The 23,491-nt window shown below is 44.4% G+C and overlaps 1 protein-coding gene across 1 annotated transcript in view; it reads left to right on the top strand.

The window, feature by feature from the left end:
* The window catches only part of LOC126183923 (dystrophin, isoforms A/C/F/G/H-like), a gene marked incomplete at its 5' end in the record, with an annotated part of 927,096 nt that overhangs the window by 630,946 nt on the left and 272,659 nt on the right, over positions 1–23,491 (top strand). Inside the window, one exon of the mRNA XM_049926269.1 lies at positions 15,808–15,906. Coding sequence (XP_049782226.1) covers positions 15,808–15,906 — 99 coding nt within the window. The remainder of the gene's footprint in view (positions 1–15,807; positions 15,907–23,491) is intronic.

Consider the following 23,491-nt stretch of genomic DNA (forward strand, 5'->3'; position numbering starts at 1 on the left):
CAAGGCATGCTCAGCCGGATTCATGTTTAGATGTACCGCAGGCCATTCCATTCGTTTGAATCGTACCTCCTGGGTGCGATTTACTCGTGGTTTAACGTCGCGAAAACGAACTTTTCACCGAAATAATTACTTAAGGACTGAAGAAAAGATTGGGAGGCCCTGTCCCGATAATGCGCAGACATCGAATTACCATCGACAGGAATGAGGGATATTTCGATCCAAGGCATGACTGGCCCACTTCGGTGCTGAACTTTGAAAACTATATGCTTGGGCCGTGTATTTGTACATTCATAGATGCCCATCAACAAGCGTCAAACATGTCTTTCACTCTTCGGTGAAGAGAACCTGACTGCTTTGGTCCAAGTTCGATTACAGACGTTTCCTCCATCATCTTTTACGCAGGTTTCTACTGTTTCACTGGGGCTTTATACTGTTACTCGTAGTGGACACCCAGAAACCAAAATTTTCGTGTGGAGGCGGCTGTGTGCTGTGTAGGTCGACACTGCCCTCTTTGGTTCCTCCTACAAGGCAACACGTTCTCCTCTGTGTACGTATGGGTGTTATATGTTACCGTCTGGTGGTGTTGACCATTAGCGGCTACAAGGTAGATCTTCTACGTCGTTTTTCTCACTACAGTGGCTTAATATTCGAATGGCGTCGCTGTGATGTGGGCAGCCTCATGTGCTGACAGTAGTTCTTCACGTAAAGTGATCCTATTCGCTCGGCCTAAGCAGGAAATGACCGTTCGAGTTACTTTGACAGACTCAACTGTGTACGTAAACCGCATTGTTCCGTCTTTATTGGCGATACAACTCGCTTTATTGAACTGCCCTGAGAATACAGGTTATCTTTTACAGGTGGCTGCAGGTACCGATTTCCTGTAGCCAGAAGAGTATTGAGAAAGAGGTTTCCGATAAAAGAACACAAACTATGCAACACATAAAGGTCTTATGTACAGTATAACTTCACGCTGTTGTTCTTTGCAAGCAGTATCTAGCATTATCTCGATCAGAAGTTTGCGTGACGATGGAGTGGCTGTTACGACCCAGCCGTTCGCCGTAACCGTTCGCCACATTTAAACCCGCTCGGTAGTTTGCTATGGGGGAACTTGAAGCACCTGATTTACGATACATAACAGAGCCAAATCAGTTGTTCTGTTGTAAAGTCTGTGCGAAAACTCAGAGGTAGTTGCAACATTTGATCTAACTGTATTTTTATAGCTGGCAATAAGACAATGTTCTTACCGACGTACTTTCTTATTCGAGGCCTACTACAAATCGTTTGTAAACTTGAGAAATTATGTATACGCAGTTTCACTCCCATAGCCCCTGCGGAATTGGAAACTTTGTCCCTCACGTACCCTAGGTCTCGAATAACATAAAAATAAAAGTTTCCCGATTTATGGTGACTCTTCTTTTCACTCATATTCAGCCGCACTCAAATAACCGGTTTAGAGCTATCGCATTAGTTTGTTTTTCAAACATAATTGTTTATTAGTATTATGGTTTTTCCTGACAACGAGAAACGATTACTAGTAGTATGTAAAGGAAAGAAACTCATCCTGTGGCAGCGATCTTGTTAGCTGCGACTGCGGCAGCTACTGCGACTATCTTTAGCCTCCAGCAATTCCTTCAGAAAACGTTTTATGACTACCTCACAGTTCAAAACAAACTACACAAAATTTGCAACTCCCACAACTTTTCACCCAGATGTTCCCACTTCCCCAAAACAAGTGAAAGTCACGTAAAGCAAGAGTTGGATTTGACGATAGATGCACATACAATTTCCTGTAGCTCCTACCCTCTTCTTCAATGCACGAATGTGTGGGTAACAAACTCCCTGCAACAATTTTGTTATGGTTAAAAAAAATGGCTCTGAGTACTATGGGACTTAACATCTGAGGTCATCAGTCCCCTAGAACTTAGAACTACTTAAACCTAACTAACCTAAAGACATCACACACATCCATGCCCGAGGCAGGATTCGAACCTGCGACCGTAGCAGTCGCGCGGTTCCGGACTGAAGCGCCTAGAACCGCTCGGCCACCGCGGCCGGCTCAATTTTGTTATGTCCGCACTATAACACAACAAATATTCCGTGATAACCAAATTTATTTGGCCTTCTGTCACTCAAAACAAAACTTAAGTTCGACTACACAACACTTCGCTGGCTGTAGCGCCGAGGAGAAATCAGAGTCACTAGTGGAGAATACAAGTCCAAACCACTGCGAACCAGTCGATACCGACGCATCGCAAGTTTCCAGCGAGGGAGGTCACAGTACGGTTCGGTCGTCGTGAATCCAGCAGCCGGGTAGTAACACAGTCATCGGCGAAGATTGAACTGGTTAAACGGGCTCAGGGAGCTCGCTTAAAGCCGCAGGTCCGGCCAATCAGTGTGTTGGTAGATGGCGCCCTTATACGGTTGCTCACTCTGGTGGCAAGGGCAGCGCCGCCAGGGTAATCCGTATCGATAGTGGTGTGTACGCTGGCGCTAACCCCGCGACGACGCGTTCACTGGCGCCAGTTGTTGACATCGTGTGCGGCGCCAGAGGTACTCGCTGTGTGCCTCGCGTGTTGTAGCACGGCGCGCCGAGTTGACGGCTGCTGTGCGGCGGCCGATGCGACGAATTTGTTTGCTGCTCATCAGTTTTAGAACGTGTAATAGCAAATATAACCATCGTTCTTGTATTTTCGAGGTTGTAGTCCGAGAATAAGTGGTGATCTCATGTGTTAAAAAACGGTTGCTATGATTCTTCTGTCTGAAACTGAGGAACTGGTATTATTTCCTAATTTGCAAGTAGGCGCAGCACCATTTCAGTAATCATTACTTACGCACTTACGTGTGGTAAGCTATCCTTCTTTCGTCACTCTCCCACGTTATGAGTTTAAACGCTAAAAAGACGACAACATTTCTAGATATTTTTTGTACCTCATCACACTTCATTTTAAAACTGTCTTTCCTTATTCATTGCAGTTGTCCTTTTCTTAATGTGTTGATCAACAGCTCGTTCTGAAAGCAGTTGGGCGGTCATGAATTTCGTTGGCAGATTTTAAATGCCAATACTACACTGAAGAGCCAAATAAACCGATATACCTGCCTAATACCGTGTAGGGAACCCGCGAGCACGCAGAAGTGTCGCAACACTACGTGGTGTGGACTCAATTAATGTTTGAAGTAATGCTGGAGGAAATGGACACCGTGAGTCCTGCAGAGCTGTCCATAAATCCGTAAGAGTACGAGGGGGTGTAAATCTCTTCTGAACATCACGTTGCAAGGCATCCCAGATATGCTCAATATTTTTCATGTCTGCGGAGTCTGGCGGCCAGCGGAAGTGTTTAAACTCAGAAGAGTGTTTCTGGAACCACTCTGTAGCAATTCTGGACGTGTGGGATGTCGCATTGAACTGCTGGAACTGTCCAAGTCCATCAGAATGCACAATGGACATGAATGGATGCAGGTGATCAGACAGGATGCTTACGTACGTCTCACCCGTCAGAGTCGTATCTAGACGTATCACGCGATTACAGAGCCCCAACTAGCTGTAACAGTCCCCTGCTGACATGGAGGATCCATGAATTCTTGATGTTGTCTCCATACCCGTACACGTCCATCCACTCGATACAGTTTGAAACGAGACTCGTCCGACCAGGCAACACGTTTCCAGCCATCAACAGTCCAATGTCAGTGTCAACGGGCCCAAGCGAGGCGTAAAACTCTGTGTCGTGCCCTCATCAAGGATACACGAGTGGGCCTTCGGCTTCGAAAGCCGATATCGATGATGTTTCGTTGAACGGTTCTCACGCTGACACTTTATGATGCTCCCTGCGGAAGGGTTGCACTTTTCTCTCGTTGAACGATTCTCTTCAGTCGTCGTTGGCCCCGTTCTTCCAGGATCTCTTTCCAGCGCAACGATGTCGGAGATTTTATGTTTTACCGGATTCCTGATATTCACAGTACCCTCGTCAAATGGTCGTTCGGGTAAATCCCTCGGAGGCGCTGTGCCTCATCGCTCGTGCGCCGATTATAACACAACTCACTTGAATCTTGATAACCTGCCATTGTAGCAGCAGTAACCGATCGAAAAACTGCGGCACACTTGTTGTCTAATATAGGCGTTGCCGACTGCGGCGCCGTGTTCTGCCTGTATACATATCTCTGTGTTTCAATACGCATACCTCTGCCAGTTTCTTTGGCGCTTCAGTGTATAAATAAACAAGTCTGTTCTCATCTCGGTGTCGTTGGAAAAAGCTTTGCCACTAAATAACAAGCACACCGTCGTATACAGGGTGAATCACCTAAAACTTGCACGTCAAATATTGCCTAAAGGGAAAGTGCTACTGATGTTCGGTTTTCATAGAATGGATAGGTAGTCAGGAGCTCGTGCTGTCAACCAATCAACATATTGTAATTATACTTAGAAGGTGTATTTCTGTGCAAACATACAGATTTTTAAATGGAACAATGCCTGTTCACATTAACAGACTAAAAGTAGGGTAAATTAGAGTGTCAGTGGTGTTCGTGCAGAATTGTTGTGCAAGTCGTTTACAAGATACGGTATGTTGAAAAGTTCTCACACCGACTCTTGTGCAATACCTGTGGTAGCACATACTAAAGAACAACGCCAAGTGCATACACTCGTTATGTGGATTCTGACCACCGGCAGCGGCACTACACGCTTCCAGTCTGGTACGGAACGACTGCTGCACAGGTGCTGCCATTTCAGTGGAGATGTCCCAGCAGCCTGCAGTAATACGTCTTTGCTTATCAGTGGGTGTAGTTGTTATGTCCTTGTAGACAGCGTCTTTCAGCTTTCGCCAAAGAAAAAAGTGTCTACAGGTGTCGAATCCGGGAAAAGGGCCGGCCAAGGTACAGGTCGTCTGCTTCCAATCCAATAATTGGGAACAGTTCGTGAAGACACGCTGTAGTGCTTCGTGCACTATGTGCTGGACAGCTACATGTTGCCATCACACGTTTCTCATAGTCTACAGAGGGAACGTCTTCTAGCTGATGACCTGTTAGGAGGTTGCGCTACTTGTGCGCGTTCAGTGTTCCATCTATGAAAAACGAGCCTGTGAGCTGATGGTTCACTTTCCCACACCAGACGTTTACACTCCATGAACGCAGACGTTCCACCTGACGAGGCCAACGGAAATTGTCAAAAGACCAAGAGAGTACATGTTTCTGGCGTCACTTGGTTCATCCTGTTACGTCGTGTACGTGCTTGCTACACTACCACTTTCACGCAACTGGTTGGGGAGACTGATAAATAAGTGCCGAGATGGTTGACGTCTGTTGGGATATCTTGCCGTATACACCGTACAAGAACGTACTGCATTCCACCTACACTCTCCATACACCATGAGCATGTTGGCCTTCTCTGCATTTGTAAGTACCATTGTCCACTCATGGCCTTCTGCTTGGACTGTCATACAAGAACTGACTAGTAAGTCGCAGTGCACTGAAAGAACACACAAGCACACTGTAAGCAAACACAACAAATCGCACCTAGCAACTACGCACGTTGAATGGCACAGACAAGCGTCGGTGTGGAAACTTTTCAAAATACGATATCTCGTAAACGACTCGCATTACACTCCTGCAACAAACACCACTGTCGTTCTAATTCAACCTACTTGTAGTCTGTTGATGTCAATAGCCATTGTTCCATTTAAAATGTGTGTGTTTGCGCAGAAAGTATACTTTATGTGTATTATTACAACCCGTTTATTGGCTAAAAATACGAGGCCCTCATCACCAATCTATTCTGTGAACCCCCGCACATAAATAGCACATTCCATTTCCGAAATATTTGCGGCGCAGGTTTTAAGTGATTAACCCTGTATATTCCATATATGTGTGTGCCAGTATTGTGTATTACATTACTTCTCTGCTTTCCGTGGCTGTCACGCAAGAAGAAAAGCAACTTGTATCGAATTGCACTTGCATGGAAGCAAAAAATTAGCCTGCGCCAGAGTGCAGCAGAAGTTATCGTCGCTTTGCCGTGTTCGATGCCATCAAATGTTCCGGCTACATTAATTGCCTCTGTTGTCGTTAACTTTCCAGTCACTGCTAAGTTTTGCTCCACCTCCCCCCGCCACCCAACCCCAAATATTGCCTGAGCTGTGTGCGTATTGTTTCGTCATTCCGATTTCCGTCTACTACACCAAAGTATGAAACCTCAAACCGCTATTTTACCGTGTAATCTTAGGCGATTTTCCATGAGGTAGCGCGTTCACATACTAGGAGCAAATGATGGCGGTCCATCCATGAGATGAGAGTGCTAAGAAATCTGTGACAGATCATTCATCTGACTGGAACATGTGGACATTACGGTGCCCGTTCTTTGTGGGTGAAACTAAGTTCAGTGAGCATTCAGTATTTATAACCGATTTTGGTGGCATCTCTTCGACATTCTAACATCATAAAACACCTGTAAGCGTTTCTGAAAGCGAGGGATTTGCTACGACTGAATCTAAATTGATGTGTTAGAGAGTCTTTCTGAAGGTAATCGACCTGAATGTAGCCTCGTAGGAAGTGAAGTTTGGTTGATGAACAGTTTAGAGAAGAAGAGAATAGAAGCTTTTGAAATATGTACTGTAGAAGCATGCCGAACATTAGAGTGGTTTTTCTTTTCCCATCTCTGTCTTCCTCTACAGTTGTTATCCTCTACAGCTCCCTCTGCTACCATGGAAGTTATTCCCTGATGTCTTAACAGACGTCCTATCATCCTGTCCCTTCTTCTTGTCAGTGTTTTCCATATATTCCTTTCCTCTCAGATTCTGCGCTGAACGTCCTCACTCCTTAACTTACAGTCCACTTAATTTTGAACATTCGTCTGTAGCACCGCATCTTAAATGCTTCGATTCTCTTCTGTTCCGGTTTGCTTTCACAAGGCCTATGTTCGATACTAGCAGACTTCTCTTGGCCAGTGCTAGTCTGTTTTGGATGTCCTTGCTCCGTCCGTCATGCGTCTTTTTTTTTTTTTGCATACGTAACAGAATTGCTTAACTTCATCTTCTTCGTGCCCATCCTGATGTTAAGTTTTTCACTGTTCTCGTTCTGCTACGTCTCATTTCTTCGTCTTTCTTAGATTTACTCTCAGTCCATATTCTGTACTCATTAGACCGTTCATTCCATTCGACAGATCCTGTAATCCTTCTTCACTTTTTTACGTGAGGATAGTAATGTCGTCAGAGAATCTTACCGCTGATATCCTTTTCTCTTGAATTTTAATTCCACTCTTGAACGCTTATTTTATTTCTATCATTTCTTCTTCGACGTATAGATTGAAAAGTAGAGGGGCAAGACTGCAACCCTGTGTTACACGCAATTTAATCCGAGCAATTCGTTCTTGGTCTTCCACTCTTATTATTCCCTTTTGGCTCTTGTGCATGTTGTATATCACCCGTCTATCTCTATAGTTTATCCCTAGTTTCCTCAGAATTTCGAACATCTTGCGCTAGTTGACATTGTGGAACGCTTTCTCCAGGTCGACAAATCCTATGAGGCGTAGATTGTATTATTAATCTGGTGGTACTGAATCTAACTGGGGAGAAAAGAAATTTATGGTGCAGATTGACTAAAGGTAGAGATCGCGTGATAGGACGTATTTTGAGGCATCAAGAAACTGTCAGTTTGATTTTGGAGGGAACTGTAGACGTATACGAAGTGATGATTCTGTTCGCAGGTTCAAATGGGTATGGGCCGCAGTAGTTAGGCAGAGGTGAAGAGGCCTGGCGGAGGTGAAGAGGCCTGCACAGAGCAGACTAGCGTGGCGAGCTGCATAAAACCAGTCTTTGGACTGAAAACCAGGACAACAAAAACACAAAATGCACCAGATTCTCGCGATTACTTATAAATAGCGATTAAACAACTGAGTAGTCTTTGGGTAATGTAAAATAATTTCCTAAAAAGCTGGATACCTTAAATCATTCAAAAATGTCTTCAACATTAATAATAGGCTCCTAGGAGTATAATTTGTCCTCCTTCGGTTGTGAATGTACTGCAGTGAAGTTGTTAGGACCAAGGTAGTACATTTTGATTAGCGAATAGTGGCGATGACTGGGACAAGTTGATCGTGACATACGTTTTATTGCAATTTAGAGCCAGCTGTAAACAATTCTTGACGTTCTCCAGTCACTATTGAGAACTACCTTGTGTAAATGCAATAAAGTAGAAAGATCCGTGCTCATTTTAACCGATAAGTTAATATTATCAGTTCTGAGCTGATTCGAGTTTTGTTTTGACTTTTAATAACCGCTTATTATGACTGCTGGTAGGCGTTCATGCTTTGGGGTGCGCTTCCATTTTCTATATGTCTACTACCACACTTGCCCGCTGTTTGTCGTAGTCATGAAACATCATGCTGCCGGAACCGTATACCACACGAAAACAACTCATTATGATTTAATCTGATGCCTCATTAATACTTACCGTCCATATCTTTTCTGCATGATATAGCGAGGAAACTAACTGATCCAAAGAAGAGGGCGAGGGTCGTAAATTCCCCATGCAGATCCTATGAAGTCATTTTGAAGACTTTAATATTCGACTTAAGGATCGCTCCTGGAAAACGGAGCCTCAGTATTGTCTGCAGGATTTTGAGGTCAATGGTAGCTGCGGTCGGAACTCGGGTGTGCTATTCCTCGCCCCATTGATATTAGCAATACCGAGTGTCTGGCCATGTTCGACCCTCCTGTTGCCCTTTAAATTTTTAAAATGCAACAGTTCTGCGCTGCTGGGTCACGTCCATTAGCATCCAGGGCGATTAGAACGAGGGTAGAACACTGTCTTAGCTTCTAGCAGGTAGTGGGTTTATTCACGATCAACTTCCACGAACGAGCTAACTTTGGGTTCTTGCTTTCATCTCATGTAACCCATATTAATATATAGCTTATGATACGGCCTCCAAGATGTTGTGCTTAACAGTAGTTTCTATAGGTATGGCGAATGTTCTATTGTCTTTCTCCAGTTAAAATTCAGTAAAAGGCTTGTCATTCTGAGGAGTAGTAATTCTGAAGCGAATGTCTCTCCTTTGTTCACTCTCTTCAGTGAAAGGTTAGAGGCTCCAACGCTACGTCCCGTCTATACCTTGACCCCAGACATAATAAATCCTATCAAATTGTATCGTTGTACCAGCTAGTTCTGAGCCGATATTGCCTAAATAGGGCCGCACATGATGGAATATTCCTTTTCGAAGGTCGATGCTTTTACTCTTTACTTCAACACATCTTTGTTTGAAAGTTATTTCTATCCACTGATCTAGCAGTCGAAAGACTTTTAAAACGACAGTTGACAACTTTTTTTGCGGTACCACATTAAATGACTAAATATACCCTATGTAACTGATAACAGGCATAACTATGGCGAAACAAAGAAGCAGACATATACAGGACAGGGCAAAGAAACAAATTTGCCTCACTTCAACTCCAAATTTACAGTTCTCTCCACATTTGCATAAAGACTTTCAAGTCGTGAGTAGTGGTCTGGCACTGCTCGGCTATAATATCTTAAGTTGCCTTATCGATGCACACTTACGCTTAGACAGGAAGATAATGTTTGCCGAAGCAATATGTGGCTTAGGATCTACATATACGACCACCCTTTCAGTGCGGATATCTCAGGAAGTTCGCAGTGGACCACACCCGTAAAAGCGAACTGAAGTTTTTCCTGTAGAAGTGGCGATGATCTATATCGGTCGTTTCGTTGATATTTGGAATTGCAGTCACCCTATACACTGATGCCCAACGTTAAGCATAATTAAGAAATTATATGGTAATTGTTGGGCAGGATTTCGAAAGAATTAGAGAGTAATGCAGAGAGCATCATCACAAGGCAGTGGACCTACAATATCGTCTAAGCTGTAGTTAGATACACGTAAAAACCCGGGAAAATCTCTTCTAGAAATCCATCCACCAAAGCATTGACTGAGACTGCTGCATAACTCGTAAGAAAGCAGTTTGGAACAACTCCAGCTCTGAAAAGTCATGTATGGGCTTACGGTGCCTCACGTGTCTACCTTAGAATGTTAACAGTATTCGTCTGACAGCCATCGAAGAAAACAATCTCAGTAGCACCCATTTAACGTGATGCTTTTCCACACCATGACACGAGTACCACATCTCTTTTCATAGTGGCGTCGTGATTGTACCACAACCGCTTCCTCTCCACAGTAAACTCTGTGTAAACAGAATCGAGATCCATTCTCGAAGAACATGTTTCTCTATTCCTTCGTGGTCCAGTCTCGATATTGTTGATTTCGCAATGCATAGGCCTTGATGATTGGGTCGTAGACCATCTACTTGGAGTATCAGACACGCAGTTTGTCGAGAAACTACGGCTCCAAAGGCAGCAGTAAGTTCTGCAGGCATTTATGTTGCAGATATTCCTGAATTTCTTTGTGCACTTAAGCTCAAATATCGGCCATGTTGGCGAGCTATTATTCTTGGGCCGGCCGTTGTGGCCGAGCAGTTCTAGGCGCTTCAGTCCGGAACCGCGCTCCTGCCACGGTCGCAGGTTCGAATCCTGCCTCGGGCATGGATGTGTGTGAAGTCCTTAGGTTAGTTAGGTTTAAGTAGTTCTAAGTCTAGGCGACTGATGACCTCAAGTGTTAAGTCCTATAGTGCTTAGAGCCATTTGAACCATTTGTTATCCGCGGTCTACCTTGTACTGACGTACGATAACAGTTTTGTGTTAATTGGAGCCGTCATGAAAGCATTCAAATGGCTCTTTGTAGCATACTAAATCCTGCTATGACTATCGTCTGTGTCTGACCTCCATCCTGGAATTCTGCACTGCAAAATCGTGTCATTTGCAGCAACGACCATAGCTTTCTCCTGAATGTTATATTATAGTTATCTATTAGTCCTGGTTCTAATCCGGTCCGAAGGAAAATTTTAATTTATTTTTAAACGACTCAGCAGTTCTCTCATACGAAAACCAAATCACACTTACAAAACTTCACAACACCGACCAGGAACATAGTATTGTTGACCTTTCCCTGCCATTTACATGCACTTACATTTGCAATCACTATTAATACGCGTGATCTTTTTATCTTCGCACTGTCCGACTCGGATCCTTGTTGTTTAAAGTTTCATCATCTGAGGTTAGAGTCCACTCACAAACATCCCACCACTTATGTTGGTGTTACCTGCATGTTTCACAGGCTTTGTACCTTTCCACGTACAAAAGCTGATCGTCCCCACACCTTATTGTACACTGGGCGTGTGTCAATACCTTTACCACTAGCAATGCTTTCCAAAATAGTGAGTAGTGTACACGCAAATTAAGTGGGTTGTTGTACTCGTCTCCGACTGAAATTAATGCAAAGCTATATACACTGAAGAGCTAAAGAAACTGGTACACCTGGCTAATATCGTGTAGGGCACCCGGGAGCACGTACAAGCGCCGCAACAAGACGTGTCATGAGCTCGACTAGTTTCTGAAGTAAAGCCAGAGGGAACTAACACCATGAATCCTGAAGGGCTGTCCATAAATCCGTAAGAGTTCGATCGGTTGCAGATCTCTTCTGAACAGCACGTTCCAAGGCATCCTAGATATGCTCAGTAATGTTCATGTCCGGGGAGTTTGTCGGCCAGCGAAATTCTTTAAACTCAGAGGAGTGTTCCTGGAGCCACTGTGTAGTTATTATGGACGTGTTGGGTGTCGCATTTTCCTGCTGGAATTGCCCAAGTGCGACGGAATGCAAAATTGACATGAATTGATGCACGTGATTGGACGTATATGTCACCTGTCAGAGTCGTATGTAGACGCATCGGGGGTCCCATATCGCTCCTACAGAGCCTCCACCAGCTTGAACAGTCCCCTGCTGACATGCAGGGTCCATGGATTCATGAGGTTGTCTCCATACCCGTACACGTCCATCTGCTCGATATAATTTGAAACGAGACTCGTCCGACCAGGCAACATGTTTCCAGTCATCAGCAGTCCAATGTCGGTGTTGGCGGACCCAGGCGAGGCGTAAAGCTTTGTGTCGTGCTGTCATCAAGGTACACGGGTGGGCCTTCGGCACCAAAGAAACATATCGATGATGTTTCGTTGAATGGTTCGCACGCTGACGTTTGTTGATGGCCCCGAATTGAAATCTGCAGCAATTTGTGGAAGGGTTGCACTTCTGTCACGTTGAACGATTCTCTTCAGTCGTCGTTGGTTCCGTTCTTGCAGGATCTTTTTCCGGCGGAGCGATGTCGGAGATATGTTTTACCGAAGTCCTGATATTCACGGTACATTTGTGAAATGAAACGGTCGTACGGGAAAATCTCCGCTTCATCGCTACGTCGGAGATGCGCCGACTATAACACCACGTTCAAATTCATTTAAATCTTGATAACCTGCCATTGTAGAAGCAGTAACCGATCTGAAAGCTGCGCCAGACACTTTTTGTCTTACATAGGCGTTGCCGACCGCAGTGCCGTCTTCTACTTGTTTACATCTCCCTGTATTTGAATACCCATGCCCATACCAGTTTCATTGGGACTTCGGTGTATAATGCATCTCACCATGACCTCAGATGTTAAGTCCCATAGTGCTCAGAGCCATTTGAACCATCACTTCTCCTGCACACACACACACACACACACACACACACACACACACACACACACACACCAGTTTACGCGCACCACCCTGGAACAGCCGCGCCATGTCACTTGACACTGACACTTTAGGGCAGTCCAATTGTAATGCCACTCGTCAGGCTTGCATACTTGTTAATAGAGATGTGAAATTCAACGAGTATCTTCGTCGACGTGTCGGAAGTGGTTGTAAGCGAGTGCAGGCAGCGCCGGGCTCGGATGGGGCTCTGCGTGGCAGGGAGGTCACGCCCGCCCCAGCTCCGCTGCGCGGCCATCGGCTGCATTAGTGATAGATTAAAGCTGCGTGCGGCTCGCCAACACAACTTCGATCTCCGGCGGCAACCGCAGGGTCTGCCTTCTCACCTTTACACGTCACGCTACTCACGTGGAACACCTGGAAGCACTTCGCAGCAAGGCTGGCGTTCACTGAGAATTTAACAACGGGGCGGACAGCGAAAGAAATAAAGAGTAAAATGGCCTTGAGTGATTTTGATAAACTAAGTAGGTAAACGGAGATTTAAAATTAGTATATATTACAGGATCACAATTATTGAACTATATGAAATAAAATCGTCCACACTTCTGAATGGTTTGCGTTAGGACGTTGAAACTGCGCGATAGGCCGCAGGGTATAATAGGAATTAGCATGATTTGGTTTACCGACGAAGCCCACTTTCATTTGGATGGGTTCGTCAATAAGCCAAATTGGCTCATTTGGGGAACTGAGAATCCGCATTTCGCGATCGAGAAGTCTCTTCGCCCTCAAAGGGTGACCGTGTGGTGTGCAGTGTCCAGTCACGGAATAATCAGTGCGATATTCCTTGATGGCATGGTCACTACCGAACGGTACGTGAAGGTTTTGGTAGATGATTTCATCCTCATTATCCAAAGTGACCCTAATTTTGACAAGATGTGGTTCATGCAAGACGGAGCTCGACACCATCGAAGCAGGAGAGTGTTTGATGTCCTGGAGGAGCACTTTGGGGACCGAATACTGGCTCTGGGGTACCCAGAGGCCACTGGCATGGGCCTCGATTGGCCGCCATATTCTCCGGATCTGAACACATGCGAATCCATTTTGTGGGGCTGTACTAAAGACAAGGTGTACAGCAATAACCCCAAAACCACTGCTGAGCTGAAAACGGCCATTCAGGAGGTCATGGATGTTCCGATACTTGAGCGGGTCATGCAGAATTTCGCTATTCGTATGCGCCACATCATCGCCAATGATGGCAGGCATATCGAACATGTCATAACCTAAATCCGAATGTCTGTAGTGACGTTTACATGTTGAATAAAGTGTGTGCACGCTGTAGTTTGTAACTAATTTACGGTTTCTTTTCATGTAGTTCAGTAATTGTCACCCTGTATCAGTTTGGACTTACGACAGTGGGACGTGGACTTTTAAAAATCATGATTTAGCACAATAGGTGCGTGTAAAATTATTAGAGATACCAATTTCAATCGAGCAAAGACTATCCTCAGGCATAATGTCGTTTTTTTATGATGTTCGACAGTAACATGTAGTTTCAATAAGATGACAAACAGTTATTGTACCAAATAATTATTTTTCAAAAATATTTAAAGGCTGTAGATTATCTCCTTCTTAAAATAAGATGCTATATCCACTCCCAAACTGAGAGCTGCTCTGCGGATAATGGACCGATGCATGATGGAAAATAATAGGAAAGATACTGACGTTATTATAACTGTCGGGAAAATGAAATGGAGGCGGTAGAATGTGGTGGATGGTAGACGGGTCAAGAAAGCCAGATTCGAAGTGATGAGAAGAATATGAGAAAACGACCAACTGGAAGACAGGAAGGTGGTGTTAGAAAATATGCAAATCACAATACATGGAAATCTGTGGAGGAGGCATTTATCAAGGCGGGTGGTAAATAACTGATGATAATGACATAGTAATAGTTGTTCCTCACTTAGAACGCTGGAGATCATGTGGTAATTCTTCTGTCCAGTAACAGCAGTAAAAATTCGTATTACAAATGTAATAACGAAACATAAGTGATATTAATTTTTGTATAACGTACCAAGGGAGTTCCAGATTTTTCTCTGTGCCCGTCACTTTCGGAACAACTCTTACGTCATTGTCTCCTAGAAAACTGATCAGTACGAACACCATGCTCGATGTACGTAATTTCTATCTTTTCTCTTTAATATAATTATGTATGCTGTGATGCTTCATGTTTGTAGGCAAATATAGACCACGCAATTATGAATTAATGAGTATACTACTTCTTTCTGGATGTAAATGGTCTGTAAACAAAATTTTTACAGCGTAATACGTAATGACAACTTTGCTTTAACTTGCATCGTAATATTACTTACGAAGTCTAAAATACAAGATTGGTGCGGGGACTAGAGGTTGAGCTTGAAAGTAAATATCTGTAGTGTATTTCGCGTAAACAGGCGGAAAGAACGATTACCGTAGGATTACCCTCCTGACGACAAATCGGCGATAAGAGGAACTGCCGTAAAATACCTACGAGTAAACATTCGGAGCAAGCTAAAGTGATATAATTCAGCAAATTAGTTGTGGCTTGAGAAATGTGGATGTAAATTTAGAATATATTCCTCATTTATGTACCGAGCGGGATAGCGCAGTGGTTAGCACACTTGCCTCGCATCCGAGAGGACGACGGTTCAAATCCGCTTCCGGCCATCCTGGTTTAAATTTTCCACGATTTCCCTAAATCGGTTAAGGAAATGCCGGGATGGTTCCTTCGAAAGGGCACGGCCGCTTACCCTCTCCATCCGTTCCTTATCCGAGCTTGTACTGTGTTTCTAATGACCTTGTTGTCGACGGGACGTTAAACACTAATCTCCCCCTCATCATCATCATCTGTGGCTTCTATTAAACACTGAATACCTGCGTGACTTAGAACACCAGCCTTATATCGATGTCACAATAAGTTAGTTATGTAGCTTCCCTCGCATATGTTCTGCTACTTATGACGCCGTATCTTAGAGACGCGTATAGAAACTCCTGAAATTTAAATCATTTCTTACACACTTCTTGCTTATTTGACTTTATGGCCACGGCAAACCATATACAACAAATGCACTCATAGGGAAATATTTTTGGTGTTGTCTTTCTGCTGTGCTGTTAACGCATGCGGGCTACTTACTTCAGGAACTAAATGAACTTGCTGTGAGCTTAACTGCGCTGACAAAGTGGTGTTTTTGTTTACAGATTCGTGACTCGTTGGCTGTAGAAGAAGAGATGCTACGTCAACAGACTGTCGTCGTTGGAGACGTGGAGGATATCCTCCAGGTCCTCGACAAGCAGAAGGTAGGTGACTCTTACCAAATCATATTAATGGTGATGACATCCTTATACTGTGTGGAATTTAATATTAGTTAAGGGGAAGGTCTGGTCGAACTAGGAGTACGGACTATGAAAGTACCTCCTCCCGTGACTCACATTCAGATGCAAATTGTTCTCTGGACCGCAGTTAACACTGCATTGTGCGATATTATATATTTTAAGAGTGAAGTTTTAATACAGCGACTGGGAATATGAATATTTAATACGAGCTGTTAACAAAAATATAGTAGTATTCGAATTGTGTTAGGAATCAGAGATTTCCACCTTGAGGAACGATGATTGTTATGAATATTGCACTCTAACTCTGCACCCACTAGGTACCGCTGGGAAGATTCATGCCGCAGTCACGATTCTAAATCCTCATCAGGACGCTTTCTTATGCTGTCTGAGGAAGACGATGGTAAATGATTTTGTGAGGGCAGTAGTCATGGTAGCATAGTAGGCGTAACGTCTTCAGTGATCTACTTACTACCTTTGTGGGTGGAGTACGGGGCCTTAGATATTAGTCTGTGATATTTCATTAACAGAGGCAATGAAATCTACACAAACGTCTTTCAGACCTAAATTTATTCCCTCTGGCGCCCCCCCCCCCCCACCTCACCCCGCCCCACGTTTTCCACTACTGAACTTGCCTACCGAAGATAATGATTGATATCAGTATGGTAAATGTATCCATCGGAAAGTAGTGATTATTATAAAAGGGACAATTATTTCGTGGAGGTCAATCCAGGTCATGCGTGCGAAAACTACTTGAGAAAATATCTTCTGCGTTTCTTTACTTTAAAATGGGTAAAATAATACGAAGATAAGTGTATCAAAGTATTGGTAGTACGTTTCTATGGTTAATAATCGACGCCTCAGAATGTCATTTTAAGAAGAATTCTCAGTCTCTCTGCTGCCCTCTGGGCTCTGCGTTTCGTGTACGAGCGCTACATGACAGTTCCTAGTGCACCTGTTATTTCGGTATTCGAGAGCGGGTCTTAAATTCCGTCCGATCGTCCTGATTTACGTTTTCCGCACGTTTTGTAAATCACTTCGACTCAGTGTCATGGTCCTTCCCATTCCGTGCACGTGCCTCTCGAGGCTAGTGTTACGCCTGTGATGAATCCGATTCGACGAGACACTAAAACCCTGACTTCCGGCGTAGCTGTGCTGCCTTGTAACGCGTAGGTTGCCTATCCGAGCCCAGCGTCTGGCTTAAATTACTGCGTGTTCATTAGAAAGCAGTTCATAAGTTACATTGGTTTCGAATTTGAATGAAAAATAAAACAAAAATTGAAAGTAATAAAATCAAGTGTGGGGAGCATAAATATATGTTCAACAGTGGCGTGCTGGCTTTAGTCACAGAACAGATTTCATCGTCATCAGTCATTGATCGGTCTTAGATCTGTTACACCCATCGTAGTTTCGGTTTACTCATTTTACGATACCTCTTAGGTCTTTAGTTCGTTAGCTGTGCTGGTAATCTGTTATTTTAAATCCGTTTCACGTGTGCCAATCATTTGCTATGTAATTCTTTAATAATGGTGGAACTTTATATATTTTGACACTTTCCACGAACTAAAAATTACGAGCTCCAATTTTCACTAGAAATCTATAAATAAATATACTTGGCAGGCAAGAGGACTAAGATGTCTGATTCCGTACGTCACCGCAAATTAAAAAACGAGGAAATCTGTTTTGAACAAATCAGACATAATTTCTTTCTTTCCTTCCTTTCTTTTCTTTCTTCTTTCGTTGTTGTTTGAGCTTTTCGCATACAGTTATGAGCGCCGGGGAATAGTTGTGGATGTTGTGTGTGTTGTGTGCGTAGCTGTTTTGAAACTGTAATAAAAGAAAAATGATAGACTTGAACGTCTCCTCGACACTGCAGTTATTCTAGACGCTTTTGGGTTCGTGTCCACATCGCAGAACTAATGCTGTCAGTGATGTTTAAGAGTATCTGTTTCTGGAGGTCTTTTTCAGTTGATAGGTGCTACTTGGCGTTTCTTAAATTATCAAATCGTGTAATTATGAGCACTAAAGAAGTGTTCCCTTCGTTGAACTCCACGGCATACAGTGAGAGCGTAGAAAGTAATGTGCTCCTACGGATGTTGAACACATCACAGAGGTAGTACTTACAAGTCTCATGGGGCTGTTTTATAACCACTTTTTCGCAGTATGACATGCCGTACTGCCTGGCGGAGAGATTCGATCTCGTCCCATTCGCTGCATGAAGGAAGTAGCATCTCTCAGTGTGTGTTATGGTCACGGAAAGATTCGAGACCGACCAGAGCTTTTTCACATGGATGAATAATTTCTTAGATCCTGCGAAAAAATTGTTTTCGTTCTGGTATGGCCCTGTTATTTAAAACGTATGCCGCTGATGGACTGTTCTTGTCACAAGGCAAGTGACAAGGCATTCGCTTCTAGATTCCATGCACAGCAGGGTTTTCTGAATTGTTATTTGTGACTCGCGCCTTGGTAGAAGAAATGTTGCCGCTGACTCATTTTGACTGTGAAGATTTGCTCATGCACCTCTGTAGCTGATAGTGATCCCTGATATCAGACACTCCTGAAGCACGTCAGTTCTTTGCAAAGGTGCTATTTGTATAGCCACTGTACATATCCACGGCAGCAGCACGCAAACAGTTCGTGCTGTTCCAGAAATAGCTCCACTCTTGTCTCTAAAGCCGATATGCATCCTTTTCTCAGCCCGCTTTTGTAGACGAGATCGCTTATCACGCAGTAAGTGGTACTGTGCCACCTGATCAGTATTTGGCCTACAAGAAGAGTTTAGGCGATTACATACTGATCATTATCATGTGACTGCGCCCTAATATCCCGGATTAATGGCAAACCTTTCTGAAAGTCTTAGTAGTGTGGGAGCATCAGCCACTATGGCTGAACATAGGTTCCGGAAGAGTAGACTGCCATACTGAAACGCACTACTTCACTCAACAAGTACATCATCTACAATTAATAGTTAGGCTTAAGACAACCATTTATACTTCGCAAGAAATTTCAGAGAATGTGCGAAACCTTCGTAATAAAAACCGCTCTGGGTTCTTTCTCTTCTTTATCTAATTCTTGTTATAACTCGAGATTTAGTCTCCTTCAAACCGTGGCAGAATTGAGTGATACATGTGCAAACGTCATTGGTATCCAGCAAGCCAGCTCATGGCATTTGACGAACATCAACGGGTTCGCAATCCACTATAGGCGACGATCGTAACAATGTTCTTTTTATGAGCATAATGAGGTGTCGTGATGAGCAACCGTCAAAAGCGCAGTGGCTGTAGTGGATGAGCAACTACACATCTGTCCTTGCCATAGGCTTTCCTCAAATAAAAAAAAATAAAAAAAAACTGTGAACGATTTCCGTGGCATACGTTATGGTGAAAATACAAATAATTAATACAAAAACATTTAATAGATTGAGTCAATCTTGAGTTAACATTGGTTCGAATATATTGCCTGTATTTTTTCTGTTATTGTAATATACTATTGGTTGTCCAGTAAATGGTCTATTAGCCGAGAATAATCTTCTGAATTACACATAGGTCCTCTAATTCTAAATGCGAATATCCTTAGAAAAGTACCTAAGTGACATTATGGAGCTTGGATGTCGATATCTCGTTCACCTAACAGTTTACAGTCTCCATTTTGTTTTTATATTCTTTTCTTTTTCAGTTGAAAGTGTTTTAAATGATGCGACATGTACGGCTTCTTCGAGCCCTGACAGGTTTCTAAAACTTGTTTAGTATCCAGCTTAGGTGTTTCCATTGATTTTCCTCCCTATGCTGCTGTGTGCATCCCTCTACTTGGAACTGCCACATAAAGAATTTTTCGTCACTTCTGTTTACATCATAATGAACAGCAAGATTTCAGCAGATTAACACTCTGACATTTAGACCAACCAATAAATTCTTGCAAGAATATACTGCTGTAACTATGAATTGTCGGCTGTGATGTTGGTGAGAAGAAATTAATCCCAAGTTACTGTGACCTTAGCGTCGTAATTAATGTACGTGGAACTGCCACCTAACCACCTCCCCCCCCCCCCCCACCCCCCACCCCAATAAAAATCAGATTTGATTGTTACTTGTATGATACGCCCGTTCCCTTTGGTATGTTAAATTTCATACATCTATGATTGTCAGCAAAAGGGCGTTTTTTTTAACTCATACCCATGATAAAGATAATTTGTATGAAATACTGTGTAGGTAATCCACATGAAAATACATGTGTTTGTAAATAGGCGTTGCACTGCATTCGTTCGATCAGCCATCCCGCAGAACAGCACCACAGGTATTACCAGCAACAAACAAGGACACCAGTACAACTGCCGGCTGGAGTGGCCGAGCGGTTCTAGGCGCTACAGTCTGGAACCGCTCGACCGCTACGGTCGCAGGTTCGAATCCTGCCTCGAGCATGGAGGTGTGTGATGTCCTTAGGTTACTTAGGTTTAAGTAGTTCTAAGTTCTAGACGACTCATGACCTCAGAAGTTAAGTCCCATAGTGCTCAGAGCCAGAGGCAATCTCCCGTTTCCGGGAATGTGGAACAGTTGCAGACAAGAAGAGAGCTGGGGGGACTATCAATTTTGTCGGGTGCTTAACTACGTGAGGTGAGGGACGTGATGCCGTGTTAACCCGCAAAAAGTTGGAAGGAGGCTATCTGTACAATATCAGATTTCGTATAATCGTGTTCAGAAAGCTATGTACACTCCTGGAAATGGAAAAAAGAACACATTGACACCGGTGTGTCAGACCCACCATACTTGCTCCGGACACTGCGAGAGGGCTGTACAAGCAATGATCACACGCACGGCACAGCGGACACACCAGGAACCGCGGTGTTGGCCGTCGAATGGCGCTAGCTGCGCAGCATTTGTGCACCGCCGCCGTCAGTGTCAGCCAGTTTGCCGTGGCATACGGAGCTCCATCGCAGTCTTTAACACTGGTGGCATGCCGCGACAGCGTGGACGTGAACCGTATGTGCAGCTGACGGACTTTGAGCGAGGGCGTATAGTGGGCACGCGGGAGGCCGGGTGGACGTACCGCCGAATTGCTCAACACGTGGGGCGTGAGGTCTCCACAGTACATCGATGTTGTCGCCAGTGGCCGGCGGAAGGTGCACGTGCCCGTCGACCTGGGACCGGACCGCAGCGACGCACGGATGCACGCCAAGACCGTAGGATCCTACGCAGTGCCGTAGGGGACCGCACCGCCACTTCCCAGCAAATTAGGGACACTGTTGCTCCTGGGGTATCGGCGAGGACCATTCGCAACCGTCTCCATGAAGCTGGGCTACGGTCCCGCACACCGTTAGGCCGTCTTCCGCTCACGCCCCAACATAGTGCAGCCCGCCTCCAGTGGTGTCGCGATAGGCGTGAATGGAGGGACGAATGGAGACGTGTCGTCTTCAGCGATGAGAGTCGCTTCTGCCTTGGTGCCAATGATGGTCGTATGCGTGTTTGGCGCCGTGCAGGTGAGCGCCACAATCAGGACTGCATACGACCGAGGCACACAGGGCCAACACCCGGCATCATGGTGTGGGGAGCGATCTCCTACACTGGCCGTACACCACTGGTGATCGTCGAGGGGACACTGAATAGTGCACGGTACATCCAAACCATCATCGAACCCATCGTTCTACCATTCCTAGACCGGCAAGGGAACTTGCTGTTCCAACAGGACAATGCACGTCCGCATGTATCCCGTGCCACCCAACGTGCTCTAGAAGGTGTAAGTCAACTACCCTGGCCAGCAAGATCTCCGGATCTGTCCCCCATTGAGCATGTTTGGGACTGGATGAAGCGTCGTCTCACGCGGTCTGCACGTCCAGCACGAACGCTGGTCCAACTGAGGCGCCAGGTGGAAATGGCATGGCAAGCCGTTCCACAGGACTACATCCAGCATCTCTACGATCGTCTCCATGGGAGAATAGCAGCCTGCATTGCTGCGAAAGGTGGATATACACTGTACTAGTGCCGACATTGTGCATGCTCTGTTGCCTGTGTCTATGTGCCTGTGGTTCTGTCAGTGTGATCATGTGATGTATCTGACCCCAGGAATGTGTCAATAAAGTTTCCCCTTCCTGGGACAATGAATTCACGGTGTTCTTATTTCAATTTCCAGGAGTGTATAAGTTTAAATTTCGTGCATATAATGTTCGTAGTGCACGGAAATTGAGGACGCCGAATAAAGAAAAGCGTACTGTACATAGTTTCGATCAGTTTCTGATGTCCATGATATCACAGAACTAGACCATGTTTTCTCCATTGATGAAGCGTAGTTTCACCTTAGTGGATACCTGAATAGTCAGAACACAAGAATTTGGTCAACCTTTTTCATGAAAACACCATTCACGGTCAGAAAATTGGAATGTGGTGTACCGTATGGCGTCGTGGAATAGTGGTCACTATTTTCTAAGCAACTACAGTCAATAGTGTTGTCTACCAAGACATCATTACACAATTTCTTTCGTTTTTTTTTTTTTGGCAGATGCTATTGTTGCTTTCAGCAAGACGGGGCAAATTGTCACACGTCTACTGAAAAATTCCAATTCTTACGTAAATTTTTTGGTGATCGAATCATCAGTAAAGGATTATGGCCACTACGTTTCTTATTTAACGTCTCCAAACTTCTTCCTATTGCGCTATCTTGAACGAAGAGCCTATAAAATCAGGGTGCACACAAATTGGAACTGAAGGTTAACAAAACTATGGACGTTAACATCAGTGTCAACGTGGTCCACGGGGTGGCATCAGAATGGTAAAACTAGTGAACGGGGCAACACTTTTGAGAATTTGTTATAAAAAACCTGATTGTGTAGGAGTGTGAGGTTGTGAAAGAAATGTAAGTACTTTTTGATATCCGGGACTTTGCCCAGTAATTTTCCGACGGTAGTCGGTTTCTTTCAGCATTCGGTGCAAGTATGATAGGACTGCGTTTATTCTGTATATGCATAAATGAACTGGTGGACACGTTGAGCAACAATCTGCGACTGTTCGCTGAGGACGATGAGATATACGGGAGGGTGTCGTCCTTTAGTGACTGTAGGAGGGTACAAGACGACTTAGATGAAATGTCTGGTTGGTGTGATGAATAACAGCTCCCTCAAAACGTGGTAAAATGTGAATTAATGCAAATGCCGTAATGTTCGAATACAGCATTGGTAGCGTGCTGCTTGACAAAGTCCCGTCGGTTAAAAATCTTGGCGTAACGTTGCAAAACCATATTACATGGACCGAGGACGGAAGTGTAGCTCCTCTGTAAAAGAGGACGCATATACAGGCGGAACACTTGTGCGACCATTCTACTGATCGAGCGTGTGGGATCTCCAGCAGGTCGGATGAAACGAACACATCGAAGCACTTCAGTGGCGAGCTACTAGGTTTGTTGCCGGTATTGTCGATCAACACTCCAGTGTTACGGAGGTGCTTCGTGAACTCAAATGGAAATCCCTGGAGGGAAGACGTTCTTTTCGTGGAACACAACTGAGAAAATATAGAGAACCGGCTTTTGAAGCTGACTGCAGAACTATTCCTTCGCCGCCAACATACCT

Source organism: Schistocerca cancellata, chromosome 4 (assembly GCF_023864275.1).
Source record: "Schistocerca cancellata isolate TAMUIC-IGC-003103 chromosome 4, iqSchCanc2.1, whole genome shotgun sequence".
Taxonomy (NCBI): domain Eukaryota; kingdom Metazoa; phylum Arthropoda; class Insecta; order Orthoptera; family Acrididae; genus Schistocerca; species Schistocerca cancellata.